Source organism: Cyprinodon tularosa, unplaced genomic scaffold, assembly GCF_016077235.1.
Source record: "Cyprinodon tularosa strain WSP-4 unplaced genomic scaffold, ASM1607723v1 ctg144, whole genome shotgun sequence".
NCBI lineage: Eukaryota > Metazoa > Chordata > Actinopteri > Cyprinodontiformes > Cyprinodontidae > Cyprinodon > Cyprinodon tularosa.
The window spans coordinates 1,308,952-1,323,114 of record NW_024038265.1 but is presented as its reverse complement, the minus strand read 5'-3'; the positions used below and the strand labels follow the sequence as shown (position 1 = coordinate 1,323,114).

At 37.1% G+C, this 14,163-nt stretch overlaps 1 protein-coding gene across 2 annotated transcripts in view; it reads left to right on the top strand.

Annotated features, from left to right (window-relative positions):
* Positions 1 to 2,487: 2,487 nt before the first annotated feature.
* LOC119779227 (short transient receptor potential channel 4-like) overlaps positions 2,488 to 14,163 on the top strand; it is a 59,976-nt gene continuing 48,300 nt past the window's right edge. The window contains exons 1-3 of one of the 2 annotated variants that reach the window (XM_038278814.1): positions 2,488 to 3,075; positions 9,232 to 9,461; positions 11,329 to 11,547. In XM_038278814.1, the coding sequence (XP_038134742.1) occupies positions 9,303 to 9,461; positions 11,329 to 11,547 (378 nt within the window). In that variant the 5' untranslated portion in view covers positions 2,488 to 3,075; positions 9,232 to 9,302. The remainder of the gene's footprint in view (positions 3,076 to 9,231; positions 9,462 to 11,328; positions 11,548 to 14,163) is intronic. The other variant, XM_038278815.1, reaches the window with a different exon arrangement.

Here is a 14,163-nt window from a genome sequence, read left to right as displayed (position 1 = left end):
TTGGCATCTACTTAATCATATTTAGTTACTTTAACACAATTTTTTCATGTTAGCATGGTAGGACAAAAAAATTATAATACATCTCGACACTTGATCTGTTGAGGAAATGAGATTTAAGAAAATACAAAATGAAGTGTGGGTTTAAAGTCTACAGCATTATCGGATCATTTAAAATCCAGAACAGAAAAAAAAATATATATTGTTGAGTCTTATTGCGCGATTTGTCAAAACAAAATGTGGTTTTAGTATGAGATTAGGCTTGAAGAGAAAGAAAAATATTATTTCATTGTTTTCTGTCCAACCTGTTTTAGCAAATGTACTGCCTCCATACAAACAGTAACAATCAAAGGTTTTACTTTTCCAAAAATGTGTCCTCTGTGACAGTTGATTGGGACTGAACCTTGAGTACAACTTCATGCTCTGCCAACATCCAGTCACCCTTCAGTATACACAAAGAGAAGGAATGGATCTGGCCAGGAGACTATGTAAACATGTCTGGAGACATTCAACAGCATCAGACATCATTAGGACAAAAATACAACATTAACCGGTTGGAAAACAGAAAGAGAGAGCAGTATGTTAACTAGCTTGTTTGAAGCAGTCTGCCATAATGTAACTTTACTCCAACTTGAATGTGAAAAGTAGTTCACTGATGAATAAATCAGTTGGAATGGGAGCTGTCTCAGTCAAGTCTCTTCCTTAAGGCTTTTTCAGTAAGCCTGATATTCACTGTCATCCATAACAGTTATTTTAAGTGTGATCAAGAGGCAGAGAGATAGCTTGATTTTAACTCCTTGCTGTCATACCATAAACGTATTGAAGCTATAAAACGCATATACACACTGATTATTCAAGATGGTTTATGAACTCTACATGCATGGGCAAATTCTCTCTCCATGTCAGGTCTTGAAACATCTTCTTGCCTCCGATTTAGCGCTGTTTTGTGGTTTTTTAACTACATAAAATATCCAATTATATTAATGAAAAGTTGTGGGAAAGAAAGAAGTGAAGTAGAAAAAGCAGGGGCAGTGGCATCCTGAAAGGTGTGAAATAGCAAATGCCTGGGACATGGACTTCCTCGTCTTAGACTGCTTCTCACAGATTATGTTAGAATGGTCCTACAAGAGTTAACGAGGGTGAAGGGTCGCTTAACAGTTAATTAAAAATGTAATGATTTGATCAGATTAAAAATACTCAATGATATAATAAATAATTTTCAATAATGATTTGAAAAGCTATGTCATCTACAAGGTGTTTGTACATGGTCTCTAATGAAATATAAATCAGTGTAGGAGACTTTTTAGCATTTCATGCTGTGTTCTCTAATTAATACCAAAGAATGATTTCTTCTATGCCACTGATTAACCATACAATATATGAAAGCTTTCAAAAAATGGTAAGAAGGTATAAAAAACTGTAATTGTTGTGATTAATAAACAACAGGGATTTTTTTTAAATTATCATACAAAAAGGTAAAAGAAACAATACATATCTTGTTTTTAAACTGAAAATAACTTTCTTTTTGTTATAGTCTTGGTTCTGTTATGTTTTCTTTTGTGTATTCTGTTTTACCTTGTTCCATGTTTTCTAGTTTTTGTGGTTTCGTTCTTATTTTGTTGTGTTTTCTGGTCATTTTCAGTTCTCAGGTTTTTATTTGCTGCCCTCTGCTGCCCTGTTGATTTCTCCTTTTTTCCCTTGCTACTTTCTTGTTTCTGCTCTGCTCACACCTGCTCCCAATCTGCTCGTTAGCTCTCCCTTTGTTTCAGTCTCCCATAAATAATGTCTCTGTGCAGTTCTTCAGTGCTGGTTCCTCGTCTAACTTCCTCCAACTCCGTCTCTCTGAGCCTTCCTTCTCGTGATAGTATCTCCCCTGATGTCTCCATGGTTTCTGGTTTGTTTGGACTTTGTTTTCATGTTTAGATCTTTGGATTTCCTGCCTCTGTGTTCAGTTAACCTTACATTAAACCCACAAGAAAATCACCTCTGCCTCCCTTCTTTTGCATTTGGGTCAACAAACCACAACAAAATCTTGACACTTTTTTGAAACATTTGTGTTATGTCTTTCTTTTTCTTTTTTTCCCCCTGAGAGAATCCTGTCTTGCTTTCCAAAGTGAAAAAAAAATTACTTTAATGTTTTGCTGTCAATGAAAAATCTGTTTTTGTTTTTTTTGCAATATGATGTTTTGCTCGTTGATGAACTGAATCTGGTGTTTTGAATTTGAATAAATTTAGACTTCAAATATAATATTTTTTAATTTAAAGTCAAATGTTCTTTCTAATTATAATACTTATAACTTATATGCACCTTTAAAATATAGACTACTGCTTTTGAGATGTCAAGCATAATATATCCTGCACCATTTGATTCAACTAGTTTTTAATCAATGATCAACACTTCAGTTTATTTTAAGTAACAAGAGGCAGCTGTAAAGCCTAAAAATAAATTGTCTTAGTAGCTCATTTAGGTTATTTGTCTCCCTATTGCAGTTCCACTCTGTTCAGTGTCTCCAAGTGCGCACGACCCGTTTGCAGCAGCTCTCCCACTGCAGACCGCCTGCCAGGCATCTGGATACTCTGCGTTCATTTCCAGGAGCGCTCTGGAGCGGTTTCCTCTTCATTCACCCCCAACAGGTGGATTAAGTCGATCAGGGAAGCATATCGGTGGAAATTACCCCGGGGTCTAGATGTTGCACAACTAGGTTTGATCTACCCTTGAAACTCGTTGCTCTTTTCCCTATTTTTTTTCTTCTTCTTCCTCTTCTTGGTTTGCGCGGTGAGCTGAATGCGGTGTTTTGACGCGCATTGATACCGAATGGAAATGAAAATGCTCTGGATCAGGACGCATTCAGAAGTGCGGTAAAGTGTCCAGAAAAGAGTGGAGGATGCAGACTGAAGCAGGATAAACAGGATAAAGACGAAGTGGCACAAAAATACCAACAAGGAGGCGCTTCTTATAAATCAACAGCGGCACATCTGCACTGCATTGAAGAAGTTGAGGAGAACTGTTTTATGATTTTTCTCTAAAGAAGAAAATGTATCTTCTTGGCAAAAGTCCGGATGCTCAACAACCTAAAGGTGTGTTTTACAGTTTCTATATTTAAAACTGTTTACTGCAGAGCGCGTTCAATAGACCTGAACATTTTCTGTGACCTTTACGCAAACACAAGTTGTTTAAAATGCATATTTAATTTAATAGGCTGGTTTAACCATACTGCAATCCCCAACGCGGAATTTTTAAAATGCAGGCTACTGCAAATTCTACTGCAACTTTTATTATGCAGCATGGAAATACAGCTCATACATGCCCAAGTTGGAGTTAGTATGTGTGGGAGTTTCATGATTTGCCCATGCGTGGATAATCTGGGGAAAACTATATTTGATCCTAAATATATGTCAAAAGTTTATAGGTCAGATAACAAGCCTAAGGTTAAATGTTGTTGGTTTTTACACAATGCATATCATAGAGGGTAGATATTTCCTGGGGACTTTGGATGTTCATCATTTCTAAAGGTTAATGCTTATTAAATTACTGTTTTCGTGTTTTTTCCAGTACCAAAATATTCAAAACAAGTGGTATATTATGTAGTTTATGAAATATGATGACATTGGGAAATTTCTCCTGTGACAATCTGTGTTCAGGAAAAAAAAATGTGTCAGGGAAACCTACTGAAAGCACAAGTGTTAGAGATAATAGTGTTTGCATGATTGCCTCTGTTTTTTTTTTTTTTTTACCCTGTGATAGTGTAGAAAACTTTCAGCAGGAGACAGAAACCAGTCACCCTTCAGCCTTTGCCAGGATACATTTATTTATAGACAATGGTTTGATAAATCCTGCATGATAAATTTTGTAAATAAGAAGTATAGATGGAATGATGGTTGAATAGATATTTAGATAGTTAATGTTAGGAGACTGGGTTGCCTCTTTGGCCAAATCATCCTGGGAGGCTGGTTGTACTGCTTTTTTTTTTTTTAAACTGCACCTAGTGGAGAGAATTACTTACAAAGAATAGAGAAATAAAATTAAAATGATAAATGATTAAAAAAGAAAAGGACATCTTTATTTAAAGTAACGCCCATATGATGTTGTTTTGATTTAAATTCAAATTAGAAAGCATCTATTTGGTTGAAAACATTGACATTTTAATAAATGTAACGCACTAACCGATGCTATTTAGTTCAGTTTGACTGATCCAGCTGAACTTAAAGAACTCTAGATCTTTAAGTTATCTAGTTCTTTAGTCTAATATTGTTGGTGCTTTTTGACCAAGTGTAAATTATTTAAAGAGGTTAATCACAAAGAAATTTAAATAAAATGATCCTTTTAAAACACTGTTAAAATAAATGCAAATTACAAAAATGTATCATTTTCTTTTGAATAAGTAAAGCAGGTCGCTGTTCACAAAAGTAGATGCTGTGTCATGAACCTTGGAGCAGTTTTACTTGTAGGTACAACTTATAGTAATTTCTCTCTTTTTAATGGATAAGCAATTTAACTTCTAACAGGGAGTGCAGTAGACAGAAAATAAAAGTACAAACAAGAAAGAATAGCCTCCGTTAAAATAAAAGCATAAATGACCACAAGGTGTTATGGTAGGACCAAGCAGGATGATTTTCGCATTTAGCCATTTAGTTGACATTTGCACTCCCACCAAATCCTGTCACAATGAATTAACTAAAAGTAAATGCATTACAGAGGACTCCTTGACTACTAAATGATTAAAGATGCTGAAAGCCTTGGTCGCTTTAAATGGAGATTAAAAATGCATTTGTCTATCTATATATCTATCTATATTTATCTATTAGGGAGGCTAAAACTACCCTGTTTTTTGTAAAATTATTTATAAAATATGCATTGTCAAACTTCATTAATGTAATCATTAAACTGCATTAAATATACGCTTGAGTATGTTCTGCATTAATCAGCTGTTTCTGCTCTTGGACACCATCTCCCCTCCACTCTGAAGCAGCAGGTTGCTGCGGTTTTTGCCTCGGCCTATTGAGCTAAACTGCGAGAAAGTAGAGCCCTGATTGGATCTAAATCTCTTGAGGCCAGGACACACCGAATCCGATTTTGCGTCTCATCCGTCAGAAAATTGTGTCAGACGAGGTTGTGGCATTTAACACTCATTCAAATTTAATGGTGATGATTACACCTGACATGATTTTACGCTAGGGGGCTTCTGCAATAGGAATGCAAGTTAATTGATCTTATCAATGGAATAACGATTTATTGATAAGTGGCCATTTTCGTTAAAACCTGGATTTTCTCTTGTATCAAGAGGATCTTTCCTAAACATGTAGAGATAAGTATATTTTAACAATATGAATCACTTTATGTCAACAATTTATTATTCCGGCTGAAATATATACTCACTGAATAAGCAAAAGTTTTCATACATTTCATATACTTAGACAATTTTCTAAAACATGTAAAAAACCTATTAGGTAATATGTGACGCACCACGAGTAAAGTAGGAAGGAGTTGGCAAAGCTCAAAAAGAAAGAATAGTACAAAAAACACATCTAGTTCTGAGAAAGGGGTCACTAAATGATCTATTTTGTTTTTTTTCCATCTAAATGAAAGGTGTGGGTGGAGTATCCAGCCTTATTACTTAGGCTAGATGTACATGGAGAGAAGCTGTTCTTGTGGTGGGAGGTTACTGATCAATGTACTGCACCTGCCAGAGGTGGGAGCTGAAAAAGTTTGTGTCCAGGATGGGAGGGGTCAGCTGCAATCTCACTTACTCGCCTCTTAGTTCTGGAGGTTTTAGAGTTTTTGAAGAAAAGGAAGATTGCAACTAAACATCCTCTGCAGAGTGAATGATACACTGCAGCCTGCCCTCGTCCCTGATGGTGGCAGCAGCACACCAGACGGCATTGAGGAGAGAATGGGTTCAGTAATGGTGGAATAGAGGTGCACAATCATCGTTGTTGGCCGGCTGAACTTGTTCAGCCCCCACAGGAGGTAATTTCACTGCTGTGTCTTCTTGATGAGCGAGGTGATGTTCAGCTTCCACTCGAGGTCCTGATCAGTGATGGTGCTCAGGAGCTTGATGGAATGGCAACTCTTTGTCAGCTGTTGGCTTAAAGGGGAGAAAAGCAGAGAAAAGTACTTTGCAGTAGCATAACAGAGAGAAAGAAAAGCTGGGCCACAAACTTAAATTAACCGTGTGTCAAATAATTTAAACAATTGTTTAAATAGAATATGCAAAAGCAATTACATTTTTTTTTACTTGGTTTAAATGAACTAAGTCATTTTTGCACATTTGCTGTTTTCTAGGAGTTTATTTTAGATTGTGCTAATTGCGGTTTATTCATGTTTAGTGCTGTTTCTGGGTATGCAAAGTGGACTTAATCTAGAAGGGAGCTTAATAAACTAACAACAAATATATTTTGGTGCTAAGCCATTCAGTGATTCAAAGACTAACCAAAGCATGTTATAGTGGGTTCTCTGAGATACAATTGAGCAGTGTAAGGATTTTAGAAATGTGCTCCTGTTTCTTGGTTTTAACAATGTTATTTTTACTTTAACCTTAAGTGGAAAATTAGTGCTGATGTTTCACTCATAAACATGGTACATTTTAAGATTACAATTAACAGCATAGCAACATAAATGCTTCTAAAAGCCACCAGGCATTATTTTTTTAAATGCTACCATTCAATAGAAACCCAGTAATCACATACAGGTGCTGGTCATAAAATTAGAATATCATGAAAAAATAGATTGATTTCAGTAATTCCATTTAAAAAGTGAAACTTGTATATTATATTCATACATTACATACAAACTCATATATTTCAGATGTTTATTTTGTTTAATTTTGATGATTACAAATGACAACAAATGAAAATCTCAAATTCATCATATCAGAAAATTAGAATATTACTGAAGACCAATAAAAACAAAGGATTTATAGAAATGTTGGCCAACTGAAAAGTATGAACATGAAAAGTATGAGCATGTACAGCACTCAGTATTTAGTTGGGCCTCCTTTGGCCTGTATTACTGCAGCAATGCGGCGTGGCATGGAGTCGATCAGTCTGTGGCACTGCTCAGGTGTTATGATAGCCCAGGTTGCTCTAATAGTGGCTTTTAGCTCTTCTGAATTGTTGGGTCTGGTGTATTGCATCTTCTTCTTCACAATACCCCATAGATTTTCTATGGGGTTAAGGTCAGGAGAGTTTGCTGGCCAATTAAGAACAGGGATACCATGGTCCTTCAACCAGGTACTGGTAGCTTTGGCACTGTGTGCAGGTGCCAAGTCCTGTTGGAAAATGAAATCTGCATCTCCAAAAAGTTGGTCAGCTGCAGGAAGCATGAAGTGCTCTAAAACTTCCTGGTATGTGGCTGCGTTGACCCTGGACCTCAGAAAACACAATGGACCAACACCAGCAGATGACATGGCACCCCAAACCATCACTGACTGTGGAAACTTTACACTGGACTTCAAGCAACGTGGATGAAGTGCCTCTCTTCTTTTCCTCCAGACTCTGGGACCTTGATTTCCAAAGGAAATGCAAAATTTACTTTCATCAGTGAACATGACTTTGGACCACTCACCAGCAGTCCAGTCCTGTTTCTCTTTAGCCCAGGCAAGACGCTTCTGACGCTGTCTGTGGTTCAAGAGTGGCTTGACACAAGGAATGCGACAGCAGAAACCCATGTCTTTCATACGTCTGTGTGTGGTGGTTCTTGAAGCACTCACTCCAGCTGCAGTCCACTCTTTGTGAATCTCCCCCACATTTTTGAAGGGGTTTTGTTTCACAATCCTCTCCAGGGTGCGGTTATCTCTCTTGCTTGTACACTTTTTTCGACCACATCTTTTCCTTCCCTTCGCCTCTCTATTAATGTGCTTGGACACTGAGCTCTGTGGACAGCCAGCCTCTTTAGCGATGACCTTTTGTGTCTTGCCCTCCTTGTGCAAGGTGTCGATGGTCGTCTTTTGGACAACTGTCAAGTCAGCAGTCTTCCCCATGATTGTGTAGCCTATAGAACTAGACTGAAAGACCATTTAAAGGCTTTTGCAGGTGGTTTGAGTTAATTAGCTGATTAGAGTGTGGCACCGGGGGCCATCAATTTTGAACCTTTTCACAATATTCTAATTTTCTGATATGATGAATTTGAGATTTTCATTTGTTGTCATTTGTAATCATCAAAATTAAACAAAATAAACATCTGAAATATATGAGTTTGTATGTAATGTATGAATATAATATACAAGTTTCACTTTTTAAATGGAATTACTGAAATCAATCTACTTTTTCATGATATTCTAATTTTATGACCAGCACCTGTACAGTAATAAACATCCTACTGCTCCAGTTAAAATTGGAATTTTAGAACTATAAGCTTTGGTAAAACATGGATATATTCACATTTAATGAAGGAATTGTTGGTTTTCTTTTTCTCATGAACTAACTGGCTGCTCATTAATGTGATCATAATGAGTCGTCCTGAGACCATGAGTAAATAAGAAGTATTGGCCCATTATGCATTATGCATTGGTTAACTTGTGCTTCATTAAAAGTTATTTAAAATATTTTTAATTTGGGTTATACACCTCATTTGACTTAGATGTATGTTAATAAGGTTGTTGCTTGGATCAAAGCTCTTCATTCTCTTCATCTTTAATTTTTATGCAAAAAATACCCAGATTATGGTTTAAAGATTAGAATTTAATTTAACTAAACATTTATCTCTTATGCTACATTTTTACAATGTCCAGAACAACATTCATCCTTTGACCTGTTTTAAAATCAGTTTTGTTTATGAAATGTGAAATCATCCAAACATTGTTGGTTGGATGGTTACTAATGGTTAAACATTAGTAAGTAGGATTTTTTAAAGAACATTTAATGTTTTACCTCCCTATGTCTAATATATTTTGTCAAACAGTGCTTAGAGGATTTTAAGTTCTGTTAATGCCAATTTTGAAAAATCATATGTTATTTACAGTGTTTATATCTACAATTTCCCCATTGTGGGACAGTAAAGGGATTTTCTATTCTATTCAATATTAAATATCTTATATTTTAATTCATCTTTTAATCTGGATTGTTAATTTGAGATGTATGATGAAAAGTATAAAAGGAAAAAAATATTTTATGTATGAGTCACAGCTTAACTCTCAATTACTCTCATTTTCTGATTAGGTCTAAATCCAACTAACCTTTAGTGTGTTTGTGCCTCTTTTCATTCTTTTCCTAACACATTCTCTCTGTATTTTCTAGTGTGAAGTCCCTCAGACTGTCAGCAGCTGTAGCAGTGTTAGCAGGTTGCCTGTAAGCTGAAGCCTAGGGAGATGTCACAGCTGTATTACCGGAGGACTGACAGCTCTTCATATCGGGACCGCATCCCGTTGCGAATTGTGCGGGCAGAGTCGGAGCTGTCGCCTTTAGAAAAAACCTACCTAGGAGCTGTGGAGAAGGGGGACTACGCCAGTGTCAAACAAGCCCTGGAGGTTAGTCAGGGCTTTTTTTTTTTGTATTTTTATATATATCTATATATATATATATATATAGCTCTTTTATTTTAATTAGTTGCCAAATAAAAATTTATAAAACTTTCTATTTGTTTTAATAATAAATAGTTCTACATATATTACAAATTTGTGTCAACATTTATAACGGCCAATGATAACATATGCCGTTAGCAACCAGTTGTGATGGATACAACAGCTTGGCAAAGGTTTGTAGGTCCATGTTGATTTTGTAAAAACAGGAACTGAGGGAAGGCCCATGCTATTTTCGCTTTGTATGTAATACAAAGGGTTTTTTGCATATTTGCAACAATGAGCATTGATGGGCTATTTGTTGCTCCTACAGAAAATATTGACTTGTAAGCGATTAACTAGCAATATAGTCAACAAATATCTTGAAGCACAATTCAACAAGAACTTGTGAAAAGGTGTTGATACTTAAAATGCTTCAATCAAAGCCCTGAAAGCTAAAATTAAAGCCCTTTAGATATCCTTATAGTCTAGATTTTGGTTTTGCTTAAACCAGTCAGCATCACACTCTAACATTAAAGTTTCCGACTTGGTAAATCTACAGTTATTGTGGTTGTATATTCTACTGAAGGAGGGATGCTCTAGTGTCTGTTTGATTTGTGAGACACCTACACACAAGCAGTAAAGCGACAGCAAAACAATTATCATCAACATATATATGTTTACAGATTTATTATTTTTCTCCTGAGAGGAAATTAAATTGTGACTGCAGTAAAACAGAGAGAATACGATGCACCTATTAAAAGAAAACTTACAAAAGAATGAAAGAGAACCTAAAAATACATTATGGTGCCAATTCACAATATTTGAAACATAAACTTAGAGGTTTAACTAACAGATATTGCAGAATGTGGAACAGAGATAGAATGAAGCATAAATGGTGGTCCCTATGTCTTCAAGCAGCCTGACCCAGTGTCAGAAAGAGAATTTAAAGTTCATGAGTGATGAAAGATTAGCTAAATAAATTCACCTTTGATGCAAATTCACCAAAAAAATGTCAAATCAGTAGACGAATACTTTCAAAAACTTTTGCTGAAAAAAAATCCCCGCTACTTCATCAGGATAGGAGAGAAATGACGATAGATTATCCTCAAATTTCAAACTCCCAGAAGAGGGAGCCAACATGACGCTCAATGTCAGCCTTCCACCTTCTACTTCAAATGGATCAAATAACAAGCTCAACACAGGCCTACATGGATCAATGAAAATACAACTTGGTGTGGGTTTTTATTGCATGGTCTTTAATTAAAAACTCAAAAAAGTGAATATTGCAAGATCTAAGCCCTTTAGAATAAAATTGATGATTAAAAAATAACATTTAAAGAACTGCACAATATGCAACATAATATAAAGATATATTTAGAGTCAATCTTTTATCTCAGCTCATATGCATCTTGGTTCTTGTCCCACTAGATATTTTAATAGCTACATTGAAGAATAGCATTTAATCTCAGGCATAGAGTTTTGTGATCCAACAACTGTTAATTGACAAAATAAGTTGTGAAATACATGGTAGGATGTATTGAAGCGGGACTCAGAACCTGCACAGCTGCAGTGAGCTACATTACCAGTCCTTTGTCCCCATAAGACAGGCAGTTTTAGGAGGGTGGTGATCTAAACCATTTTTTAGTCACACCATGTTCCGTTTGCAACCAAATTTGCCCCTACTAGAGCACATTTAATGAATTTTTCTTTTTTGCCAACAAAAAAAGGATAATCCTGTACCGTTTTGGGTGCTCAACACAATCTTTGGTTGTGAACAGCCCACTTAGAAGAAAAATGTCTTTCCTTATCTTGGTTTTTATTTTTTTATTTTTAGGAGGCGGAGATCTACTTCAAGATCAACATCAACTGTATTGACCCCCTCGGCCGCACGGCTCTGCTCATTGCCATTGAGAATGAGAATCTGGAAATTATTGAGCTCTTGCTGAGTTTCAATGTCTACGTTGGCGATGCCCTGCTTCACGCTATCCGCAAGGAAGTGGTGGGAGCTGTGGAGCTGCTGCTAAATCATAAGAAACCTAGTGGTGGTATGCAGGTAAGAAAGAAGAACATGTAGAAAAGAAGGCTTTTTAAACAGAACTGAGCTTTTTATAAACTTATTTCAGTTTAACAGATAACATATTTCTGACAGAACAGAAAAAAAAAACTTTGCTATTTTAAGCGCTTTGTTTTGTTGTTGTTTTGTTATTATTGACATCAATAGAAATAGTTCATACCAATAAAGCATTAAGTGTGGAAAGACGTTAATGGTCAAACAGTTAGGGGTGCCACCCCCTTCCCATCTTTTAACACCAAAAGCAAGGGGAATTAACTGAGGAATCTATCCTGGATAGCAATGTTGTTGTTTTTTTTCCTAGCTGTGTTGAGTCCTTATCCTAACAAACTGTTGTCCTGGGCGATGAGTTTGGTCATCTTTCCATTTTAATACTTATTTGGGCTTAACGATAGATACTGGCCAATCGTCAGGATGTAAATCCTGCAGAACACTGTTCATGCTGTTATCTGAGTGGACCGATACAGTATCTGTGTGTATATACTATATTTAAATGGGTTCTTGGAGAATTAAAATCTGTCAGGCTGGACAGAAACACAGAATCTTTTTTATTTATGGGTTAATGTGTTGATTGTGTACTGGCAGCTCTTATTATAACATCCCTATTTTTAAATCTCAAGTGGTGACCTAATGATTAGGGCATTGCGCTTGGGTCCCAGAGGTTCTGATTTCAAGCCCCACTGCCACAGACTGCCTCTTTGGGTCCCTGAGCAAGACCCTTAATCCCTCAATGGCAGCCCACTGCTCCCCAAGGGGATGGGTTAAATGCAGAGAGTTCATTTCATTGTTTTGTACTTTTAACAGTGTATTATTCTATTATATTCAGGTGATTTATATTAGCAGGCAGAGGTAAATTTGTTACCAGCGATAGCATGTCAGATGCAGAAGGGCTTCAAAATATAGCCAAAGCTTTATTTCACACTGTGATAGATAATCCAGGTCTAGAGATGCAAATGACTGGAGGTAATCCCTGCACACGTTTTTTACTTTCTAGATCTGGATTACCCACCACTGGTTTCACAAAGCAATATAGCTGTTCTATGTTATGTTCACTCGTGGATCATCTGTCAATTTAGATCTTTCAGCTTTAAAATTCCATTTTGGGTTTGTTTTTCCTTTTGTTTTTTTGTACGCCTAAAGAATAAATTGTGCAATGCACCAGCCACATAAGTGACCCCCTTTTTATCACCAGTCAAGATACTTGACTGACCTGCCAAGTAGCTGTTTCATGAAGTAAAGCTCAAACATTTACCTGACTAATGGCTAGATATTTCATGCTCACAGCATGCCATATTCAGTGTATACTTGCTTAGTCAACTGGCAGCTTCCTCAGCATAGTGTAATGCAAAATGTCTATCAATTTTTTTCAGCTGTCATTCAGCACATCTTTTTATTTTTTTTTATTTTAAAAAAACAGCAGCATACCTTTTTATCTGTCAGAATCAGAAGCACTTTAAGTATCCCATATATTGCAATATTCACATTATAGACATTTTTAACAGCCTTATTTGTCCTGAAGCCTTTGCTTGAGGTAAAAAAATTATTAAAGAAAACATTCACCTCGGTCTTACTATTATTATGAGAGTGGTCTTGTGTTGTTCGGTCAGGTACTATTGTCTAGTAAAAGCTATACATACACTATATTGCCAAAAGTATTTGCTCACCCATCCAAATTATTGGAATCAGGTGTTCCAATCACTTCCATGGCCACAGGTGTATAAATTCAAGCACCTAGGCATGCAGACTGTTTTTACAAACATTTGTGAAAGAATGGGTCGCTCTCAGGAGCTCAGTGAATTCCAGCGTGGAACTGTGATAGGATGCCACCTGTGCAACAAATCCAGTCGTGAAATTTCCTCGCTCCTAAATATTCCACAGTCAACTGTCAGCTGTATTATAAGAAAATGGAAGTGTTTGGGAACGACAGCAACTCAGCCACGAAGTGGTAGGCCACGTAAACTGACGGAGCGGGGTCAGCGGATGCTGACGCGCATAGTGCGAAGAGGTCGCCAACTTTCTGCAGAGTCAATCACTACAGACCTCCAAACTTCATGTAGCTCAAGAACAGTGCGCAGAGAGCTTCATGGAATGGGTTTCCATGGGCGAGCAGCTGCATCCAAGCCATACATCACCAAGTGCAATGCAAAGCGTCGGATGCGGTGGTGTAAAGCACGCCGCCACTGGACTCTAGAGCAGTGGAGACGCGTTCTCTGGAGTGACGAATCGCGCTTCTCCATCTGGCAATCTGATGGACGGGTCTGGGTTTGGCGGTTGCCAGGAGAACGGTACTTGTCTGACTGCATTGTGCCAAGTGTAAAGTTTGGTGGAGGGGGGATTATGGTGTGGGGTTGTTTTTCAGGAGCTGGGCTTGGCCCCTTAGTTCCAGTGAAAGGAACTCTGAATGCTTCAGCATACCAAGACATTTTGGACAATTCCATGCTCCCAACTTTGTGGGAACAGTTTGGAGCTGGCCCCTTCCTCTTCCAACATGACTGTGCACCAGTGCACAAAGCAAGGTCCATAAAGACATGGATGACAGAGTCTGGTGTGGATGAACTTGACTGGCCTGCACAGAGTCCTGACCTCAACCCGATAGAA